Source organism: Bos javanicus, chromosome 4 (genome assembly GCF_032452875.1).
Source record: "Bos javanicus breed banteng chromosome 4, ARS-OSU_banteng_1.0, whole genome shotgun sequence".
NCBI classification, from domain to species: Eukaryota; Metazoa; Chordata; class Mammalia; order Artiodactyla; family Bovidae; genus Bos; species Bos javanicus.
The window spans coordinates 60,741,459-60,766,018 of record NC_083871.1 but is presented as its reverse complement, the minus strand read 5'-3'; the positions used below and the strand labels follow the sequence as shown (position 1 = coordinate 60,766,018).

The window sequence follows — 24,560 nt, the reverse complement described above, 5'->3', positions numbered from 1 at the left end:
TCATTTCCTTCTCCAGGGGCTCTTCCTGAGAGAGGGATTGAACTCTCATCTCCTGCACTGGCAGGAGAATTCTTTACCACTGCCGTACCTGGGAGGTCCACGTATATATATACATACATATTTTTTTTTATTTTTCAGATACGTTTCCATTACAGGTTACTAGAAGATATTGAATATAGGTCCTTGCACTATATAGTATATTCCTATTGTTTACCCATTTTATATATAGTAATGTGTATATGTTAATCCCATACTCCTACTTTATCCCTCTCCTCTTTCCCCTTTGGTAACCATAAATTTGTTTTCCATCTCTATAAGACTGTTTCTGTTTTGTAAATACATTCATTTGTATTACTTTTTAGATTCTACATACAAGTAATATCATATAATATTTGTCTTTTTCTGTCTGACTTACTTCCCTTAGTATAATAATCTCTAGGTTCACCCATGTTGCTGCAAATGGCAATATTTCACTCTTTTATGGGTAAATAATACTCCATTTCTCTAGAACTTTTATCTTGGAGAGAAAAAATACAGTAATATTTTCCAATGCATTTAAAACCTGACACTTATATTTATTACCTGCCACCACCAAAGGAGAGTACTTCCTAACACATCCGGATTACCTTGGCTTTCTCTTCTACACTCATTTCTCTCTCTCTCTTTCTTTTTTTCTAAGCAATTCATGCCACTGATAAATACAGGCAAAAAGAGGCTTCATCCTTCTTTTTGTGTTTTCTTGAGTAGTTCTTACTACTCATTTTTTCTCGGCTTTATGCCCTTATGTAAGAAAAAAGGATTCAAAAGTACATCAAGAAGAACTTGGGTCCCCAAACGGTTCTTGCCTGAAATAAATAGACAACATCATTCTGGTATTCAATCTGTGAGACTTTCATTCCAAACATCCTCATTCGACAGACTAAGGGCTCTCCTATGCTCTTCAGTTTAAGGCAGTAACTCCCTCCAGGTACTGATTGACTTCAAAAGGAAAGGACGTAACTTCAGAGTGGGGAGACCCAGTGGTATCTGCTGGGTCTCAACCACATAATCAAGGTCACCATTAAGAAGAGATATCAACATCACACATTCTAATGTGATCCTCTAAAAAGAGCACAACATTACTTCTCTGACATTCTTGCCAAAAATGCATAACCTTGATTTAAGGGAAATATCAAACAAACCCAAACTGAGGGACATTCTACAAAATAACTGACCAGTATTCTTCAAAACTGTCAGTCATGAAAGACAAGGAAAAACTGAGGAACGATCATATTGGAAGACACTAAGGAGACATGATAACTAAATGCAGTCTCGAGTCCTTAACCAGAGAAAAACTGGTGAAATCAATTAATGGTGATAAGTCTTATAGCACTGTTAATTTCCTAGTTTTGATAATACTGTTATCATGCAAAATGTTATCATTAAGGAAGTCGGTTGAAGGTCATTTGGAACATTTTGTACTTTTTTTTTTTTAATTTTCTATGTCTACCATGATTTCAAAATAAAAGTTCTTAAAAACTCAAGTGACTCATCCTGGATTTTGTTCTTATTTTCTAGCTTTCACAAAGACTCTCTGAAATTATTTTAGACCATTCTTCCCAGGAATCTAGACCTGTAAGATAAATATATGAATTCCAAATATCTCTTCATTCTCAGTAACAGCAGAAAGAAAGATGCCAATACATTTATAAACCATTTCACAAATACAAAGAGAGGAAAAATAAGTTAACAAATTAATAATGATGATTCTTGATTTAACACTACGTTTAATAGTTGAAAAGTCAAGGCTATTCATTTTTGGTTAGAAGACTGGAAAGAGAATTGTAAATCTGCAGATGTGTTTTTATTACTATTCAACGGCTAGGGATGGTGGGGGCTCTCCTGCTCCCTCCTCACACCAGGTCCACCTCTGCCTGCCCCTTTGTTAGCTTCCTCCTAAGGCCAGCAGGAACCAACTGAACGAGTTGATCCCAGAGACACGTACTACAACAAGATTACGAGTGAGCAGGCTTACTCTGCCCAAGAGGCATGGACCCAAGCACCCCATTTTCTCTTACATTTCTGCTTCAGACCCAGTCATGTAGCAATCAATATATTTTGCCTCTTTCCCTTCTCCTGAACACCTAGTTGAGGAGAGAAGGTTCAGGAAAGATACTAGGAACTCTAGTTAGGTCTTAAAAACAATGGAGCCCAGAAGAGGGGTTTTAACATGTCACCTTGACTTCTCTCAACTAGGGGTTCTCTTGTACAACTCCTATGATCCCGCTGGGGAGAAAATGTCATTTTTATATAGAATTTAGGCCCTCAGACCACCATATATATAATACTATCAAAAATCACACTCATGCTTTAACACAAAGAACTAAAGGAAACAACTTTGCAATAAGCTCAAAGCATAGAAAAATATCTGCAGAAAACCAAGTGGTTTGAGCTTGGGAAGCACAATCTGAATTACCTTCTTAATGAATGCCACTGAAAACGTATCCCAGGACACTATTCCATGGTCCATCAGCTCCACAAAGGCCGTCAGGGTGAAGGACAGCATGTCTCCAAAGCTGGAAAACACAAGGAGGCGTGAGGGTGATAGGCCAGGAGTTCAGCACAAGGAGAGATGGGAGTGAGAGAGCTTTAGAGGGATGAATACAAGCAGAACTGGACAAGATCACTGGGATAAGCAGCTGGGCCACAGACAACGTCCTTACACACGTGGCTCAGTAGGAAGGAGGCAGGTAGCTTCACAGTGAGAAGCCTGGGCCTCTGGGGGACAGACCTGGATTCACAGTCTCACTCAGGTGAGCTGTGTTGCCCCTGAGCGGGTCCCTAAGATTCTCTAAGCCACCGTCTTCTCCACTGAAAAACTGGATAGTGAAATCTGTTCCATCACAGGGCTGCTGGTAGAGCACTGAATAAAGTTCAGCATACAAGCATTCAGAAAATGATAGCTTAAAAAAGCTCCTCAGCAAACAAATATTAGGAAGAGGGCAACACGCTTCTCTTATTATCTCTGGGTATCCAACAGGGAAGGTTATAAATAAGTCTATTAAAAGTATGAGCACTTTGCAAAAGATTCATGTGGCCCATAAATACCTAGGGGTGTGTGTGTGTGTGTTTGTGTGTGTGTGTGTGTTTGGTGAGTGCATTTACACACATACACACACTCACAGATACAAACATATATGTAAGTAAGCATATTAATTTCTATGTTACACTGTCCAGCATTTTAACTTTAGTTAACAGGCTTTATAGAATATCTTTCTAGAATATTATAGATAATAACGATTTGCTGGCCATTGACTTGCTGTGATTCAGAAGCTGTAGGAAGTGTCTCATGAATGAGTTAGAAATTTAAACAGATCAGGCAAACTCAGGTAAAAGAATTGCCTTCTATAATAGCTCCACCCACACCCCTTACCAGACAACAACCTGGTTTCTAGTGCTTACAAAACAACTTTGAGAATCTTTTACAGAAACTCACCTCTACTGTAAATTATCACCATAATAGTATTAACTTAAAACTCTCAAGGTAAGTTTTGTCTCTTCGGGTATATTAAATTACATCCATCAGAATCTCCATACTGTATACAACCATACTGATTCATATGCTTGACTTTTTAAAAATAAATTTAGTAGTTCCGATTTTTAATCTGTAGACTCCTATATATCATGACTGCTACTTTACAGAGTTTCATAAAGTGTTTAGATGGAGTCTTCCCATTCATTTTCAATGAACAGAATAGAAAACTGGCTCCTATTTCTTTTAAAACACCTTTGCAGTCCCCCTTCTTCCCAGTGTTCTCAGCCTGGCCTCCATGGAGGACCTTGGAAATCTTGCATCATCTCAGAAGCTGTGATGCTGAAAATAAATCTACAAAAGAGGAAGTGAATCTCAGGCAAGGACTGTAATCCAAAGGCACCAGACACAACAGAGGGGCTGAGATGTGCTGGATGGAAATGGTTCAGTGGGTGGTTTCTCGAGTCAGACAGCAGAGGTGGACAGCTGTAAGTGGACAAGTCACTGACACAGTCTGTGCGCAAGTTTCCTCATTTTTTAAAACAGAGGATGACAATGATGCGGCTAGTGGTGGTGATACTTTACTCAAAGGATTCCTGGGGAGATAAAAGGAGTTACCACACGTACAGCCCTCTGAACAGTGTATAACACACGGAAGGCAGCATATGAATATTAGTTATCATCATTATGCAAAGAGGTATTTTAAAAAGGTACACGAAGCTCATGATTTTCAAATGTCTGTCTTCACTGTGAGAAGAATTCTCTGTCCTTGGAACCAGAAAAAAAAAAAATTCAAGGAAAGCCAAACCTTTCAAATCAGATTAAAAAAGCAGCATATATTTTTAAAAGACTTTTCTGAGTCACAGACAAGCAATCCCCATCTTACAGGTTCCCCCTAGGTGGCATCAGAGAATCATGCCCCAAAAAGAAATTCCAAACCAGAAAACTCAAGCTTACTTTAAGAAAACAAAAAAAGTAGATAGTCAGGTGAAAAATGGACTAAAAGGACAAGTAAGAAAGGTTATAGAAAAATTCCAGAATGACTCTTCTACAATGAGTCATAAGAAAATCTAAACACTAGCTTGCAAAAAAAAAAAAAGGAAATTTCTTCAGGAAAATAAGAAAGCCAGGAAATAAAAACAATTAGTAAGATTTATTAACAGATTATTAGATATTAGTATCACTGTGAAAACATTACATAATTATGTATAGAATTTTTAGTGAACAATATTATGTAATTTATTACTTTGTTGTATTATTAGTGGTAAACAATATTAACTAACTTCCCTTGTGGCTCAGACAGTAAAGTATCTGCCTGCAGTTCAATGCCTGGGTCAGGAAGAGCCCCTGGAGAAGGACATGACAACTCACTCCAGTATACTTTCCCCAAGAATCCCTATGGAGAGAGGAGCCTGGTGGGCTACAGTCCAAGGGGTCACAAAGAGTCAGACGTGACTGAGCAACTAACACACACACACAAACAATACTAACAAGTTTTTTACTCAAAAAAAGGGAAAAAAAAAACACTAAGTGATAATGAACCTGGAGTCGGAAATGGCAAGTGCTCCAGTATTCTTTCCTGGAAAATTCCATGGACAGGGGAGCCTGGCGGGCTACAGTTCACGGGTTTGCAAAGCATCAGACACGACTGAGCACACACATACATACACAACTGATAATGAATGGTTTGCATTTCTTTACACCTGGCCTGCTGAAAGATCTCAATTGCTAAAAAATGTACATGACATTGGAGGATGGCATTCATAGGTTCCATGCAGTGTAAAAACATTGCCTTGGTGTTGTCACTAAGAGAAAAGCAATGGAAACAGGAAAAGGAGTAACACATGGCTAGAAACAAACTCTTCTTTACATTCCCTATATCTTGGACTAAAGACAGTATCAGTCCTCATTAACTGCTTTAAAAGCAAAAGATAAATTGTACTTATGCGCTCTAATTATCTGAAGGCAACAGAACTCTGTTCCTCCCTCAATGGACTCATAATCCAAATGGCCTCAGTGACATCTTGGGGTACTCCCTCTTCCTCAAATGCCCCAGAACTCTGCCTACAGACTCCTCAGACAGGCTCCCAGGACCTGGGGCAAAAGATGCAGAAAAAGAAAAACAGTATTGTTTGGTTTCCAAATCTCCAAGCTGCTTTGGGGAACTAGTGTTTCAATCTCCATGGTTGGAATTGGAGCACTGTTTCTGAGACTGCCCCTAGGGCTTTCTGTGCTTGGCAATCACCAGTTAGTGTCAATGGTTGAGAAGTGAGAGAAGTTTCTTTACATCACACACCAACGTGTCCAGAGCAAGGATCACTCTCTTGGTCCAAAAAAGTTTTATATAAATGTTATATCATGCGTGCTCAGTCACTCAGGAGTGTCCTACTCTTTGTGACCTTGCCAGGCTCCTCTGTCTGTGGGATTATCCAGGTAAGAATACTGGAGCGGGTTGCTATTTCCTTAATGTGTACTTATATAATTATTATCTAATAACACTTTCTATACTTGTGAAAGTGAAAGTGTTAGTCACTCAGTCGTCTTTGACTCTTTGCAACCCCATGGAGTATAGCCTGCTAGGCTTCTCTGTCCATGGAATTCTCCAGGCAAGAATATTAGAGTGGGATGCTGTCCCTTTTCGAGGGGATCGAACCCATGTCTCTTGTATCTCCTGCCCTGGCAGGAGGATTCTTTACTATCTGAGTCACATATAAAATTATAAGCGGGCTCTCCCAGTGGCTCAGCTGTAAAAAATCCACTTATAATGCAGGAGACACAGAAGATGTGGATTCGATCCCTGAGTCAGGATGATCTCCTGGAGGAGGAATTGGCAACCCACTCCAGTATTCTTGCCTTGAAAATTCCATGGACAGAGGAGCCTGGTGGGTTAGTGTCCATAGGGTTGCAAAGAGTTGGACACGACGAAACGACTGAGCACACACACATGTAATTATAAACTCTACAGATTAATGTTATTAGATATACATATGCTATATATTCATATGTATGTATATGTATAATATATAAAATATATTAGATATATTTTATATATTATACACATTATATATGATACAATATCTTGTATATATAATGTATATCTTATATACTGTGTACATATATAACATACTTTATCTATTATATGATATATACATATATATTATTATATAGAATATGTATATAATATATTGTATTATATATACTATATATATGACATATATAATTCATTATAACTGGTTGCTGGATGGCATACTACCTTTCCATGGGAGACATTTTTCAAAATTCAACTTTAAATCCTCAGTTGCAAGGAAAGGATGGCAGTGCTAAAATGTTATTACCTTCCAAATCAAGGGACTCACTCACCTCATCTCAATTGAGGCAGCTACAAAAGCTCTTATTGAACCCTGACACAGATGTTTATTTCCACTGCTAGAGGAGTGATTCAGGTTCCAAAGAGGACAGGCAAGAGCCAAGATCCTGTCTCTGAAATCAGTGCTGGGTGCAGAAGATCAAGGCTAAAAGGATTATAGATATAAAGCAACCACATGGCACATGCGGGGAGCATTTTTATTTGTTTAGTTTACTTGTTTTTTTATAAAGTGCTAAGCTAAAGATTTTGCAGTACTGGCTGCGACAGATTAAGCTGACTACAAACTTTACATGCTGGTCGAGAGCCATGTCACAGCCAACACACCATGTGTGCTGGAATGATTCAAATAAATGTTTCTCATCAATTCAGTAGAGACCATCTTCTTTCCAAGAAAATTCAGCCAATCTCAAAGCATTTAAATTTTATGCTGTTAGTTTTATCAAATAGTGCTTCCAAATGTTTTCATTGGGTGCCATGCCCAAGAGAGAAGCAGAGAAAAGATGAAAATTAAGACCACTTTTAAAATTATTAATAAGTCATACTGAATATATCCGTAATTGCCAAAGTTAATGATATAACTTTGTTCTACCTTGCCTGTTGAGTTTTTCCAAGTATTTTATTTGTGTGGTAAAACTTATAGACACAGAAATGTATGGATTTCTAAACTGCCCCAGTGGACATTCCCTTTAGAATCATAGCATCATATATCAACAGACATTCTTTCAGCTCCTTTGTTGAAAATTTAGCTGTGGATCAATGTTAGACTCTTTATTCTATTCTATGGATCTGTCTATCCTTTTATATCAATATCACAGTATGTTAATTACTGACTTTGTAGGAAGTCTTTAAGTCAGTTAATGAAATCTTCCAACTTTATTGATTTTTATGGGTTTTTCAAGATTGTTTTGGCTCTTCTAGGTCCAATGCATTTCCTTTAAGTTTTTAGGAAAACTCGTAATTTCTTTTTTAGAAACTGTATTGCACTAAACCTAATTTGGGGAGAATTGCTATCTTAACAATACTGTGTCTTCCAATCCATAAAATGCTGTATTCTCTACTTATTTAGGTCTTCATTAATTTCTTCCAGCAATATTTTTTATTTTTCAGACAACAGGTATTAATGTCTCCTGTTAAAATTAGTTCCTAAGAATTTTATCATTTCTGACGTCTGTAAATGGAAATTATAAAATTTCACGTTTCAGTTGTTTGCTATTAAAGTATAAAAATATATCCCTTTTACATACTGATGTTATACTCTGAAACTTTGATAAATTCAGTTATGAGATCAAGCCATTTCTTTGTAAATGCCTTAGGATTTTCTGTGGATAGAGTTGATTTTACTTCTTTTTTTCCAACATGAGTATCTTTAAAGACTTACTTATTTGGGGTTGTGCCCCGTCTTCGTGGCTGCGCAGCTTTCTCTAGTTGCGGCAAGTGGGGCTACTCTCTAGTTGCGGTGTGCAGGCTTCTCATTGCGGTGGCTTCTCTTGCTGCAGAGTGCGGGCTCTGCGGCCCACAGCTCTCAGCAGTTTAAGCTCCTGGGCTCTAGAGCATAGGCCCAACAGCTGTGGCACGCAGGATTCGTTGCTCCTTGGCATGTGGGATCTTCCCAGATCAGGGGTGGAACCCGTGTCTCCTGCATTGGCAGGCAGATTCTTTGCCATTACCATTAAGCCGCCAGGGAAGCCCTTATTTCTTCCTTTCTGACCACGGTCTTTTATTTCTATGTTGACTTATTGCTAAGGCTAACAACTATAGTACAATGTTGACTAGAAGTGCAAAAAGTGAATATATTTGCCTTATTCCCAATCTTTAGTGGGAGGAGTGGGGATTCATCTTCCAACATTAAGTATAATGCTTTTTTTTTTCTTAGATAGTCTTTATCAGGTTGAGGAAGTTCCCTCTATTCCCAGATTGCTGAGAATACTTATGAATGAGTGTTGGATACTATGAAATGCTTTTTCTGTATCTGTTATCTATTTTCTGTATCTATAAAGGTGGTTTTCCTGTTTAAGTTTTCTCCTTTATTTTTCTAAATCATGGTCACTGATTTTCAGATTTTAAACTTCTTCTGAGATAAATCTTGGTTGCCACAAATCTTCTTTATACCTTGCTTGATTATATTTGTTTATATGTTTCTGGGGAGTTTTGCACTTTTGTTCATTAGGTGGCCTATAATTTTTATTTCCTAAATTAGCTTTGTCAGGTTTTGTTATCAGAGTGATACTAGCTTCACAGGCCTCATAAAATGATTGGGAACTTTTCCCCACCATCTCTCTTTTCTGAAACCGTATGTGTAGATTCAGTATTTCTTCTGCATCTGCATAATTAAACTCACCAGTGCAACCAATTTTCATTGTGTAACCCTCTAACAGTCTGTATTTATACTGAGCTTCCTATTGGGTTAGCTGGGACTGTCAGATCTACATCTGCTTCCTCTTTTCTTCTTCCTTTCACAGGCATCAGCTCTACCTCACTATCTGAAAGGTATTCATATCCAACCTCACTTTGTGCCACAAAGTACCACCAATTCTCCAATAAACCTCTTACTCTCCTTACTCCATCTCAGCATCAGCTGCTCAGGGACTAAACTGACACATCAAAACTGACCACAAACAAAAAATCTGAATACCCCTTGGGGTTCACATACACACGTGTACATTCACACTTCAGTGATCAGTGATATACTTGGGCAGAATTCATATATATTTATGAGGGTTTCATATCCTCTGAGCCTCCTTTCTTTCATGGATTTTCCTTAATTATCTAGTTGTTCTGCCAGCCCCAAATTATGTCGCATGGACAGAGGAGGCATGTACCACCAGTAACATTAAGATTGAGGGTTTTCATCACTCCATAATACCTGGATGGGGCTTCCCAGGTGGTACTAGTGGTAAAGAAACTGCCTGTCAACTCAGGAAATGTAAGGCATGCAGGTTCAATCTCTGGTTCAGGAAGATGCCCTGGAGGAGGGCATGGGAACCCACTCTAGTATTCTTGCCTGGAGAATCACCATGGACAGAAGAGCCTAGCAGGCTACAGTCCATAGCAGGCACAGAGTCGGACACGACTGAAGTGACTGAGCACACACGCAGAACGCATGCTACCTGGATGAGCAGGGATCCTCAGGCAAAAAGCTGTAAACACACAAATCTCATCTAGAGCCAATTTGTTCTCTCAAAGACTGACTTACTTCTCTCCGTCTGTTTCAGTTGCAATCTAGTTCCTTAAATGCTTGTTTTTAGATGTTTTTGTTTGCAATATTTTGTCTAGAGGTCATAATTGTTATCTATGGTCCTTAGTCTGATTAGGCTACTTTGCCATTACCAGAACCAGGATCCTGAGCATTGATTTTGTCCACCATAAATAAAAATCATGATTCACACTTGTAATGCCCCTATAATCCAAAAGATTAACACTGCTGACAGATAAATTTTGAGAAGTTATTTGGGCTGGAGTCCAGAATTTTACATTAACAAATTGTATTAGGTTATTACAGAAGAAATAACCAGTTTGAATCCCAATACCACTTCACTTTAACTTCCGCATCAGGGAAATAATGCTAATTTTACTCATCTTGTGTTGTGGATAAAAGTGTGAATTAGAAGTAACAAGTGTAAACATTTAAACATTGAGACAGTGCCCAGGACAGAGTAAATTCTCAACAAAAGATGGATTTTATTGTCATTACCATTAAGTGTTTCTACTGTATTAAAATATATATCAAAATCAGATTTAAGAAGCTTTATCCTAAAAATTCAATGTTTCTACCTTATTAGAATTTAATAACTGAAGAGTTCCTGCAACTAATACTTTTTCTAGTGGGAGGGGCAGGGGAACATGAAAGCTTGGAGACCACTATTACACTGTTCAGGATTTTCTCTGGAGGCTTAAAAATAAGGTGCACATTTTCAGATGCTGTTCAATCTTCCTTCTCAAGCTGAAACTGTATGCTTAACAACTGGGCCAAATGGAAATTCATTCAGCCTATTACAGAGAGTTTATAAGATCCTATTTGGACTCCTCTTGTTTAGTGAATAATAAAGGCATTGAGGAGGGAATACTCTAAGAAAGAACTTTTGAGATCTCCAGACACAATTATCATGCAATTCAAATACATGGGTGACTGAACATTTTCTCAGACTGAAAGTAAATAATTTTCCTTCCATACTTCAATCTTCAATATTTTTATGTGGATCTTTTTCTTACCACGTCATTGAAGAAAATCAAAGATTTTTGACTTTGAACATTACATAGGCCACAAAAGAGAAAGGTTTTGTTTAAAGTAATACATAAAATTATGCCTAGCCTTGCTCCAAGAGAAGGGGAGCAATCCTGATGTGATCATTCTGTGGTTACAAACATAAAAACACTCTACCACAAAGCAAAAAGAAAAGGGAAATAATTTTTTTAAGAACTTGTTAAAAGAACATAAAAAAGAAAGAAAAAAACATCACTCAAAATATCTAGACACATAGTTACACAATCATTCAGGGGACAGAGTTTAAATATTCAGAGAAGAAGGAAGTGTTACATCATCTATATCAACAGATCAGAAATTCTTACCAAGGCTTCATGATCTTCTGCAATTTCTGGTATCGTCTGTAAAATTCAAAAGCAACCATGTAAGGCTCATGCATGACAGCGATGGATTTTACACAAATTACATATCATGAATAAAGCCCAGAATGAGCTATATGACAGGTTTAACAGCCATTAAGGGCATTTCATTCATTTCAAAACATTTCTCCAAGTAATAAATTTGTGTTTATTAATGACACAAAACAATCAAAAATAGGGATTAAACTACTATAACCAACCTAATGCATTTACTTTTGAATAAAGGCAACAAAGGGGGCTTCCCAGGTGGCTCAGTGGTAAAGAATCCACCTGCAATGCAGGAGCCACTAGAGACGATGGGGGTTTGATCCCAGGGTCAGGAAGATCCCCTGAAGGAGGAAATGGCAACCCACTCCAGTATCGGCTATAGCCTATGGGATCACAAAGTTTCAGACACAACTTAGTGACTGAGCACGCACACAAAGGCAACAGAAACACTCCCTTTGGCTCAGAACGAGTATATATTCAACCAAGGAGGACATCACTAGAAATAAGGGAGAGCATGTTTTCAATGAAAAAGTAGAGCCTCAAAGCCTTAAACCAGTTGTTCTTTAAGTACATGCTCAATAGGAGAGAAACAGTTGATTATCTTTCTTTGGTAAAATGCTCACTAATTCTACTTCCTCTTTTCTCAGAGGGAAAAAAAAAATGCTTCTTCTGAAGGAAGACATTATGAGACAGTGCAGTAGTCCTGGATGACAGCTGGACCTCAAGGATCGTAGCCTGCAAAAACAGCACACAATCGACAACACTTGTCTGCAAAAAAGGACACTTATGCTTCTTAAAAAACTAAAGATTAGGTCAAAAAAATTAGGTAATAAGTGATTCTATCCTTATCAAGCCACTTCCCATTCCTCAAGCCTGCCAAATCTCTGGCATTAAGTGTGTTCTTCCCTCAGTTGGGGGAATACCCTTCTCCTCCTTGTCAGACTAGCTAAACCCTACCCCACATTCATTCCAGGCTTCTCTGTGAAGCCTCCCTGACCTCTGATTTCCCTTCCTTGACTGGACTGAGTGTGGCACCCATGTTGGCAGCGCTGAGAATACACCGGGCATTTGAGTTAGGACATCTCACAGCCCTTCCAGCACCATGAAGGCAAAGGCTGGCTCTGTAACTCAACTACTAACTATACCATCAGGCACCTGCAGAGTAGGTATTCAATTCAGAAGAAGTTAAATTTCACATTTCAACCACATCAATGTAAATGTAACCACTTCAGAAACCCAAATGACCACGAGGTGATCAGATCTAGTATTTGATAAAACTGGGGAATTAAAAATGTATGTAATCTTCCTCTTCCTCCCCTCTTCCTCCTCTTTTACTTAGCTTTATCAATAAGTAATAGATATAATTAATTAAATAATATATTATATATGTATTCAGTGTATATATATACACTGAATAAATGCTCTACATAAAAGTTGAGGATTTTGTTCTAGTTGAAGGACCTGGACTTAAGCCCATAGTACAGCCTCTCAAGATTGCTTCTGAGGGACTGCTCCAAGGCCTTAAGGGAAGAATCAGTATATAGTGGAATTTTTGCAACAAAAACCAGTAGTCAGAACATCAAGATTACTGTTAAAGACAAATCAGACTTCTTAAGCTAGTGGATTTAGTGCTTTTCTAAGTACTAGAAGATGTAAAAGTCTGGACTCCTTGAAATCATTCCTTTGATATGCACCTTAACTATCTAGTGAAGGAAATGGCAACTCGTTCCTGTATTCTTGCTTGGGAAATCCCATAGACAGAGGAGCCTAGTGGGCTACACAGTCCATGGGGCTGCAAAGAGTTGGACATGACTGGGCGACTCTCACTTCACTTAGCTATCTAGGGCCATTATCCTGCTTTTTTCCATCAGGAATCCGCACAGGGAGGGGGTGCAGCTGCAGTGGTTTATGGTTTGATGGCTCTAATGTCCTTTTTTAGCTGAGATGGCTGGAGGACATTTTTCATCCAGATCTGTATTAGCTTCCTTTTCTTCTCCTTCAAATTGCCATGGGCAGAGTAAAAGAAGTAGGCGGCCATGGAGAGGCAAGCCTGAGCAGAGTTTGGGCCCTTTTGCAAGAGCCAAACACTACCCTCCACTAAAAGGAACTGGGGCTCCTTGGAGAAATGACTCTGGCCAGGATTGGGGCAAGAAAAGACCAAGAAAAGCTCAGAACATTTCATTGAGCCAAAAAGTACAGAAATGCTCAAAGAATAATGGGAAACAAGGTAGAACACAGAAGACAGCTTGAAGAAGTTTCCAAAGCAATACCGGAACACTGAGCATCAAGGTAAATAATAATGGTGATGAGTTCTAGCCCAGGGAATAAAATAAGAACAAATGGGCCTACACTGCTTTAAAGGTAGTGTGCTGGTACTGTTGAAGAACTAAATCTCTAGGGAAAAATATATAAATCTGATTTGTACCACTTTCCATTTCCCATGGGTAACTACTCAGGATTCTCTCTTAATTATTTACAAAAGGGGTAAAAAGCATTACTGGGAGATACTTGGAAGGCACTATCTTAAAAAGTGGTCAAAGTGAACAGCAATAATGAGACAGAGATATCATGTGCCATTAATAGGATGCAAAGCATTTGTGATATTCTAGCCAAAGACATACATTTTCTAAAACAAGAAAACATTGGATAAACCTATAGAAAAAGAGAATTTATGTTTCAAAGGGAAATTGGTGTCCACAGTTTTGTCTAGTGGTGAATTAACTGACTTCTTCCCTGCAGGTGAAAAACTAGTTTTGCCTCTATTTGCAGTTCATTTCAACATTCTTCTGTTTCATGGAAATTTGTGTCCTTTGACTCTTCCTTTGAACCGGTGAAAACACCTGCCCAGTTCCCTTATATCAAATGAATAACATACATTCTTGTAACATATGTTCAATTTTATATCTGTATGAAAGCCATGCTTTTACCTTTCCCTGATAATTACCTTTTAATTAGCTACTTATTAATAAACCTCAATTGGAGAATATTCTATAGATGGCTGACCTATGATCTTGAAAGTGTCAAAGCCATGAGAGAAAAGGCAAGATTAAGGAATAGCTCCAGACTATAAGAGATTATACTAGGGAACCAGTGATTGAAACTTACATGAGTTGTCTGGCAACAGGAGGTCCCAATGAGGAAGAAAGTGCTGCCACCAAAAACTAACCAGGAGAATTCAGGAGGGGCGGGCCCAAAGGACGGTGGAGAAGCCAACCCATATGTCCTACCAACCTCCCGAAATCCTTGCTGGAATCCATCTTGGCTGAGAGATTGCATGTACAACCAGGAAGTATGCTGAGTCAGACCAAATATGGGCACAAGCAAGATGATTGCCCAGAGACAACCCAGAAACTATGCATGACCATAAAACCTGAGATTGTGATCCACAAGGCAGAGCAGTTATTCTGGGTTCCTGTACCACCTTGCTGCTCTCTGTCCAGGCACCCCTTACTAATAAAGTTTTTTTTCTTGTATTTTGTCAGTTCTATGTCTCCTAGAACAATTCATTTTTGAATGTTCAACAAGCACCTACTGTTCAGACCTGGAAAAGGTCCCCCTTCCTGCAACAATTAGGAGAAGGCAGGACAACTGGGTGCAAAGGGCTCTCTGGGATTAGATCTTTGTAAAGGACACAATCAGGACAACGGGTGAAACTTGAGCGTGCAACTTTTCCATTAAGTTTGGAACTGTTAAACTACTTGAACAAGCCACCCTTTAGAGCAGGCAGCTCGAATACTCTGGCTTCCTATATAATCAATCCAAAACCCGAAACCTACAAATGTCTCCAGGTTAGGAAATGGAAACCTAAGGACAAGCAACCGACTTGACTAACAGTCTAACAAGGCCCTTGGTTGTTTCCACTTCTTCTCTGTAAGAGACTCTTCCCTCCCCAACTAGCTCCTGTGGACAGAGTGTTTCTAACCACTTCCAGTTTGGCACTGACCAATTCTAACTGATTTCTGTTCAAATACACTCTAAAAATGTTTGCTATGGGTCAGTTAATCCTTTAACACAACTGCTTCAAAATTAATGCTTGTCAGAGGTGTATGTGTGTGAAATATATAAAGCAATCAATGCAATTTTTCAAAATAACCTTCTGGCCTCAGGCCTGTGCATCCTTAGGTATATATAAGCGTGTGTGTGTGTGTGTGTGGGTGTGTTCTAACCCCTGTAGCAGATTCTGGCTTTAGAAAGTTCTTGACCAGAGTACAGAGAGAGAAATTCAGTGTTTCTCACTTCTCTACTTCCTCACCTTGGCTTCAGAGAAACATAAGCAGAAGAGGAATTTTTTGTTGTGATGTCTGTTTTCTTATCTGAAGTTCTCTCTCTCTCTTTCTCTCCTTCTCCTTCTCTCTCTTTCTCTGTCTCCATATATATCCACTTCAAAAGAAACATAATCAGGAGAACAAATGATTCTCCAAAGACAATGCTTCACAGTGATCAGAAGCCCCTTACCTTAGCCCAAGCTGTGGCATCCTTTCCCCCAGCAGAAGACAACCTCTCCTTTAAACAGGCTGTATGACCCCTTCTTATTTCTATTATGAGAGTGATGGACAAAGACACAGAGACAAAGCAAAAAGGGATGGCGAGGCGGAGTTTCAGCATAAAGAATTTTCTGCCACACAACCCCCAACAAAGCCCAAGAAGATCGGCCCCTTTGGCGTTTGTGATGCAAATTCCTGGCAGGGCCCCAGAAGGGCTGCTCCTGTTGAAACTCCCTGAGCTCTGTGTTCTGCAGCGCCAAGAAGGTAGACTGAGGGAGCTGGAAGACTCAGCCAGCTTCTCAGCTGGGGCCCACGGACCACACAGAACTGCTTCTTTCTGGTTCGGCCTGGGGAGCCGCTGGCTCCTCCTCGTGGCCTCTGTCCGAGGTGAAGTACAGGACACGCATGGTGTGACCTGTGCTTGGCGGCTGGCAGAGATTCCCTGATCAATCTGGCCTGGCCTGGACCTTCCACAACAACCATGGTTTATAAGAAACACTGAATTCTCAGAAGCAAGAGCCTGAATTAGAGCCAATAATCTGTGTCCGTGAAGCTTAGCAAAGTCACTTTCAAGAAAGAAATTTATCTTTTGTGTGAAGACAAAAAAGGTCACACATAGTCCCAAACTGTCAAATGCATGACTGTGTCCTCTCCCTCCCCACCCAACAACACACACATTCTGTGTCTAACCCATTGTCAGGAATATCTGGCATTCAAAGAATACATACTTAGCTGAGTGAATAAAACCTAGAAACCCATTCTCAAGTGTGAGTGCCAGGCAACATCAAGGCCAAGACATCCTTTTGCATGCTTAATTTAGATCATAACTGAATTTCCACACCTGCCACACAATCACAACTCTGACTCCAGCCAGCAGAAAGTGACCTGAATCATCAATGTTTAGTATGAAACTGTGTATTAACAATGACAATTTATATGAACAACACACATAGCTATACACACACCTGAACAGCCTCATCTGTGTCATCTATATGACAGAATGGGGAGGAGACTGGCAATTTATACAACAAATGTGGTTTGTTTTTAAGACAATTATTTAAGGGCTTTGTTGTGCTGTGTGCTTAGTCACTCAGTCGTATCTGACTCTGACCCCATGGACTGTTGCCCGCCAGGCTCCTCTGTCCATGGGATTCTCCAGGGAAGAATACTGGAGTGGGTTGCCATGCTCTCCTCCAGAGGATCTTCCCGACCCAGGGTTCGAACCCAGATTTCCTACACTGCAGGTGAATTCTTTACCATCTGAGCCACCAGGAAGTCCACTTAAGGGAAAGAGTCCCATAGTTATTTTAGAGATATACATATAAAGTAACTACGGGACTCTTTCCACTGTTGCTAGCATAGCCAAATTTTGGAGAAATCAACTAAGCAAATAAAAAGTCTTGTAAATTCCCCAGATTAGTGAAAACTCCTCAAATACCTCACTGCTATTTTTTTTTTTTTTTTGCTATTTTTCTTAGGAAAGCCAGAATCCCTAAGGAAACACCAGCCCAGTATTGCCCAGGGTGTTAGGAATGGACATACTCCTACAAGAAGGGTAAAGTACAAATTAGGACACGTCAGCAAGCTATGGGGCTGTTCTTATTTTAAAACAGTTTGAATATGTGCTGAATTAGTAATTTTATTTCAATAAAAAAATTATTCACAAAGATTCTGCTGAATGAAAAACTGATGAGAGAATGTTCACAATCATAATAAAACCTCAAAACAGTAAATATCCAACAATAGGGGAAAGGTTAATTCCACTCTGCATATCCTTCAAATTATCATATTACAGTGCTTACCAACTGTACTTCAACAGACCTTTAAAAATGAACTAATAGGCAGACAACAACCTAGAGGGGAGAGATGGGGAGATGGGAAGAACGCTCAAGAGAGAGGGGATATATATATAGAGAGAGAGAGCTGATTCACTTTGTTGTACTGCAGAAACTAACATATTGTAAAGCAATTATACTCCAATAAAAAATAGGCAGATAAAAATTACGAAGGGAATATTTAACGACATAGCACTATTGTTAAGTACAAAAAGATTACAGAGACCATTAATATTATAATTCTACCTTTGTAAGACCTGTGTCTGTGTGTGTAAGCCTATGTGTGTGTGTATCTATAAGAATGTACAAAAACAATATACACCCAGATGTTAAAAATATTTGCCTCTAGTAAGGCAGAAGACAAATGATTCTTATTTGTTTCTTTCTGCTTACTTACATTTATTTTTAAATAATAAATAAATGAGTTTTTGGTAAATATATGGATTTAACTTTTTTCACTCTTAACTTTTCTGCCCAGGGTGGTGCTACTGCTTACTCATACTCCAAGGGCGTAATTTGCCTGTCATGTTGCCAAGTGGGAAACTAGAAGGATCCTGCCCTTTCATTCTTGGAAATGTTCCTCTGTTCTTCTGATTGTTGAACAGCAAAAGGGCACAGAGTAAACCATCCAATTGTGTGTGTGCACAGCAGCATAGACAAAGAACACAGCGTTTAATTAAAACCCTAAGAAAAGCAGTGTTATTCACTACAATGGATTTAAAGTTGCAGGTACAATTTTTTTTTCTTTCAAATAAAACAAAATATATCATTTCTGAGAATCTTTTAATATCTATCCTTAAAAAAAAAAACACAGAAAACAAAAATAATTGTACATTCCTTAATGGATACCATTTTCTGACTCAGGCTGGAGAAACAAGTTTCCCCAAAATATATATATGCTTCCACATCTATCTCTCAAGCTGAAACTAGGAATGGAATTTCAAAATGATACAAGAATGGAAAAATGAAATTCAAGTTTTAGACACTGTGTTCTGCCAAAGTATCACTGCCTCTCGCTCCTCTGTTGTTCATTTTTTCCCTGTAGTCTCTCCTGGTACCAGCTGGAAAGAGACGTTAAAAAGCTCAGCCTTGGGTAATGGCAAGCAGGCAAGCAATCTTTGAATCTCATTATAGCTCAAAGTAAGAAGAAAAATTCCAGCTACATTTCTTCAGTGTTTCCTAAAAATTTCCACAGGTCCTGTTCAGGAAACTGCTGCCTTTCCCACCTGGAAGTCTGCCCAGGAGTCATAAGTAAATGCCTTCCAAATTGCAGGATCTATTTAATTTGTGCAGCTTCTATTCCAAAGGTTTCCTGTTAATTAATTAAAATCCTGTTTAAGTTTAATTGAGAAGCTGAGTTTCCCTATGACAAAAAGGTCCTTCTCTTTTCCTTTTCATCTGAGCAAAAGATCTGAAAATAACTCTTCATCAAATGAGCAGCTTCCTAGCATGAGTGGCAAGACCTTGCAGAAGGAAGGCAGGAAGGTTGTACAGCTCCGGTGCCCTCTTTACTCCATCCCTATGAGTAGTGTGACTTTGAACTTACACGCAAAATGGTGATAAGGGCACACACCAAGGTCATTCAGAGAGATATCATCCCTTCCCAGTAACACAGTGTGACGGGAAAGTATCAGAGACAATGCAAACCAGAACACACTCAAGATCTGGTCTTGAGTTCTGTTCATCTGTCTGCAGTCAAGGTGGATGTAACAAACTGGGATGGCTTACAGATTACAAATAATTAAAATATGAATGAGTATGATACATTTTGGAAAAAAAAAGAATTCAATTACTGTGGTTCACATACAGTAAATTCAGTATTGACGTGTGAAACCTAGTGATATAATTCAGATCTGCTGTCCCCAATGTTCATTCTGTAGGCCACTCCATGAGTCAAGATAAATTACAGAAAAGGCAACAGCACAGATGAAAACCACTAAGGTTGACAAGGCCATTCATCCGTTTTCACTCTTTCTCCTCTCCAGCACAAGTGGTAGTGTCTCCTTGATGGGTGTCATGGGCTGAACTGTATCCCCTGAAATTCATATATTGAATTCCTGTCCCCGATACATCAGAATGGGGCAGTATTTGGAGATAAAGCCTCTAAAGAGGTGATTAAGTTAAAATGAGGCCTTTAGGGTCCTAATCCAGTCTGACTGGTGTCCTTGTAAGAGGAGGCAAACTGGACAAAGAGACACCTAGGCTGCTTTTGATTAGAGGAAACTTTGTAAGGACATAGGAAGAAGGTGTGCATGCTAAGGCACTTCAGTCATGGCCAGCTCTTTGCGACCCTATGGACCGTAGCCCTCTGGGCTGCTCTGTCCATAGGATACTCTAGGCAACAATACTAGGGTGGGTTGCTGTGCATTTCTCTGGGGGATCTTCCCCGGACCTGGGGATCAACCCATGTCTCTTAAGTCTCCTGCATTGGTAGGTGGGTTCTTTACCACTAGCGCCACCTGGGAAGCCCTATAGGAAGAAGGTGACCATTAGCAAATCAAAGAGAGAGCTGCAGAAGAAACCATGCCTGCCAACACCTTGAGCTTGGACTTTCAGCCCCCAGTACTGTGAGAACAGAAATTTCTGTTATTTAAGCCATCTGCTCTGTGGTATTTTGTTACAGAAGCTCTAGCAAACGCATATAATGAGAAACTAAAAAATTAAAGCTCCTAGCATGCATTCTCCAGAGAATTGTCAAGTATATAACTGCCAACCTCCAGAGGTTCTGGAGCTCTATTTAGGGTACATATCCCATGCACTCTGGTTTTCAGTGTATGGACCACTGTAACTGTAATTATGATTGTAGTTCTGATAAACCTGGAAGTATTAACACAATGTCATTCTGAATATGCCAGAGTTTAAGCCCCTGGACACTTAGGTATCTGTGGCAGAACCAACTAATATTATCAGGTTCCACTGAAACTGGTTCTAGTACATTGTTTTTGATATGCCAATGGCTGAGATTCAGATAAATCAATAAATGTGGGAACACATTTATGTTTTTGTTTAACATGTTACAAATGTAATGGAGGCAGAAGCTCCCAGGGCTCACTATCCCACCAGAAGTGGTAATGGGTGTGAAGAAGGGCCTACCATGTATGGCAAGCTCATGAAGTCATCCACAGTCACCAGTGAATGTGTTTGTAATCACAACTCGCAATCCACTGTCCACTAGTAACAAGAAGTGAAGAATCTGATACACTCCTCACCGGATTCTAGCCTGGAGCTTCCGACAGACAGAATCCTCTTTCTCCTTTTCCTTGAGTGAGCCTCATGGATGGCTAAACTTATTCAACTTCCCTTCAAGTTGCTGCTTCAAGCACCAACTCCAATTTACAGTAACCACTTTGGATTTTGATGACACCCAGAGATTCCCTGTCCTACTCCAAGTCCATGTTTGCCAAAAATTTAATAAGCCGAGTTTTAGTCATCATTTACAAAATAGATAAGGAGATAGTTGGATGCACTGACTCAGTGGACATGAATCTGAGCAAGCTCTGGAAGACTTGAAGGATAGGGAAGGATAGGGAAGCCTGGCATGCTGCAGTCCATGAGGTCACAAAGAGTCGGACACGACTGAGCAGCTGAACAACAACAACAAAACAGATAATACTGTCTACAACTGACCCTTTCCAGGTCACCCAATCCTGATTCCCAGTCCTCTTGGATTAGACTTTCCCCCCTTCCATTATTCACTCCTAGATGTTTTCTCTACTTGTCTGTGAAGTAAGACCCCCCCAGCTCCAAACTCTGGAGAACATTCTAATATAGGAGATATTTCTATTGTTATAAAACATGCTCTTTGAAATAGAAAAAAAGAATCTTTTATTAGCCAGTAGCAGAGGCTAAATAATGCCAAGTGTAGGAGGAGACAGGAAGGAAGGAAGGAAGGAAGGAAGGAAGGCAGTGGGCTGAGACAGGTTTCTACTATGTACAGTCATCAGGTCATTCTTTAAATCACCACATACTGAAGAGACATTTAAATGACCCAGGTTTAAACTGCAGTTCTCGGTGATATTTATTCTTTCCTAATAAATACCTACCCCAGCTCTGCACATTATTCATTTGGCATATTACTATGTAGTTGGCTGGCTCAGCATCCCCACAAGGTCTAACTGGCATACTCTAATAGTCTTTACCAGTAGCATCTGACCATATAGAAATGAGCAGTTTCCTGTGGACCCTAAGCTGTCATTCTGTGGTCAAGGGAATGATCTGTCCACACATATAAAAGCTAGGTCCATCTAGCTCCTTAGACTTCACAATCACACCACAGAATCAAACCTTTCCCTAAGAAGATGAACTCCTCAAACAGAAATGCCCATTCCTTCCTTGCTCAGGATAGAACTCCAACTCCTTAAAGCCCATTCACTGACACCCTCCTGTAAGCTTCCATGAGATGTAACTGGTCCAACCTCTAGATTCCCAGCCCTCAGGAGGAATTGCACCTCAACTGAATTCTGCCTCTAAAAAGTTTTGGATGGCAAGATTCACATCTTGTAAAATTTTCCCGACTTCTAATTTTTTGTACACAGTGGGTACCTAATAAATGCTTATTGTGCATACATGCTAAGTCGCTTCAGCTATGTCTGACTCTTTGCTACCCTATGGACTGTAGCCCACCAGGCTCCTCTGTACGGGGGATTCTCTAGGCAAGAATACTGAAGTGGGTTGCCGTGCCCTCCTCCAGGGGATCTTCCCGACCCAAGGATCAAACCCATGTCTCTTTATATCTCCTGCATTGGCACGTGGGTTCTTTACTGCTAGCACTACCTGGGAAGCTGAATGTTTATTGTACTTAATGGTAAATAACTAAATACATGTATTTGATCAGTCAAATGTTAATGTAAAAAAACAATTACTTTAGGGATGCTATTTAGACCTGATTTAAGACTCTGAAATCTAAGGAGGTATTCTAACTTTCTTTAAAAATGGAGTGAGGGGAGGAGAATTCTTTTTGCAGATAAGCAAAGGATGTGAGGGATTTATATTTTAAAGAACTATAATTTGTGTTGGAAAGGCCCTTAGAGATAATGACCTAATATTTCTCCTTCTAAATCTGAAATTTCAGACTGTGTTAGACACTGACTAGTTGGTGGGTGGAGAACATAGTGATCCTTAACAAAACCACACCCCACACACTATCTTAAACGCCATTTTTTTTCCTGAGCCTAGACAATTTCTGGTATTTAAAACTAGAAATTCTAAGAACAAGGAAAGTATACCCAGAATGAAGTCTAGATAAAAGGTGCTTACTCGGTGCCACTTTCCACCATCTGTGTCAAGAGAGAGATGCCGTCCAGATTTATAAACTCCTGGGCAAATGTGACGTCCCGGGAGAGGCTGGCCAAGTCCTTTAGGGCCTCCAGCTTGGCGTCCATACTCGATGACTGGATTCGCTCATGGAGCTGCTGGGCGTTTTGAGCCTCACCGGAGAGAAAAACAAAGCAAAGAGTGTTCACAGAGGAAACCACCGCAGATCAAAAAATAAAATAAAATCACCATCTCATTGAGAAAGGAAGAAACAAAGGCCAAATGCACAAGTTCAGTTAAGTATTACAAACCAAGGGAGGTTTCCAACCATAATGACTTCACCTTCAGGCAATGCTTGTCAATTTCACAACGAAAATCAGTTGCCTTTCTTTGACAGGACCCATATTCCCATCTCAAGGAGAAGCAAGAGCCCAAGAACAGTAAAACCCCGGAAATGGAGCGGGTATGGCAGTGTGGAGGGGAAAAGGGGGAGAATGTTTACTTTTTAAGTAAAATTATTATCTACAAATGACAAAAAGCTATTTGCTTAATTAAGCAATTGCACAAATTTATACAGCATGTTCAGCCATTCAGTCAATACTCTGAGTAATAACTGCCTACACAAAATGTTCAAAAGCATCATTAGACACCCAAATAATCTTTCGGGGTTACTGAAAATCTTCCAGCACAACACAACGGAGCTTGTAAATTCCACTTTTCAACAGCATGTGTTTCATGCGCATTAGTTATTTACAGCATGATTTTAAAACAAAGTAATTAAACAAGCAAACACAAATACAAAAAAAATTTTAAACCAAATTAGCAGCTTTGCCTAGAATTAGAGTTCTCATTTTTAAGGCATTGGCACCTGGCTTCTACATCCAAGACAGAAATATACTGGAGGATCTGAATGTCTAGATAATAACGTGTCTTCACATTATGTGGTTTTCAGGGACAAGCAGCCTAAGAAAGCGACATTGATGCAGGGGTCTAATCAACAAAAACTCAGCCACATTGGGGAGGGGCCTCACAGAGGTATGTTGGGCAGCACAAACGGTTGGTGCAAAGGAAAAACAGAAGGAACAGGCCTAGGATGTCTGCAGGGATAGAAAGAGGACCAGTGTGCCTGCGGTTGGAGGGCAAAGAGGAGCGTGTAAGGAGGTGAGGACAGGCAAACAGACTGAGCCAGGTGGCCTAAGAAGTTCATGAGCAGAAGCAGCAGAGCTGGAGGAATCCTGGGTGGTGATGATCTTCCCTGACTGATAGGATGAATTTAAACATCTAGACAAATGTGTGGTACCTTTGGAGCTCTTAAAATAGCTTTCATATTCAAACACTAGAAGCAATGAATATATAAATGCACACATATTTGCATAAACATGACCCAAGGAAACAAATCAAGATATAGCCCACTGTTATTTATGAATTGTAATGTTCTGCATAATTTTTTGTTGCAAGCTTCACTTTTCAAATTTTCCATGAGTCTGTAATATCTTTATATT

General features: G+C 39.5%; 1 protein-coding gene across 5 annotated transcripts in view; it reads right to left on the bottom strand.

Annotated features, from left to right (window-relative positions):
- Nucleotides 1-24,560, bottom strand: part of ELMO1 (engulfment and cell motility 1) — a 584,006-nt gene that overhangs the window by 365,432 nt on the left and 194,014 nt on the right. For all 5 annotated transcript variants that reach the window (XM_061414116.1, XM_061414119.1, XM_061414114.1 and 2 more), the window contains 3 exons: nucleotides 23,062-23,231; nucleotides 11,445-11,480; nucleotides 2,456-2,555 (listed from right to left, as the gene is read on the bottom strand). In XM_061414116.1, the coding sequence (XP_061270100.1) occupies nucleotides 2,456-2,555; nucleotides 11,445-11,480; nucleotides 23,062-23,231 (306 nt within the window). The remainder of the gene's footprint in view (nucleotides 1-2,455; nucleotides 2,556-11,444; nucleotides 11,481-23,061; nucleotides 23,232-24,560) is intronic.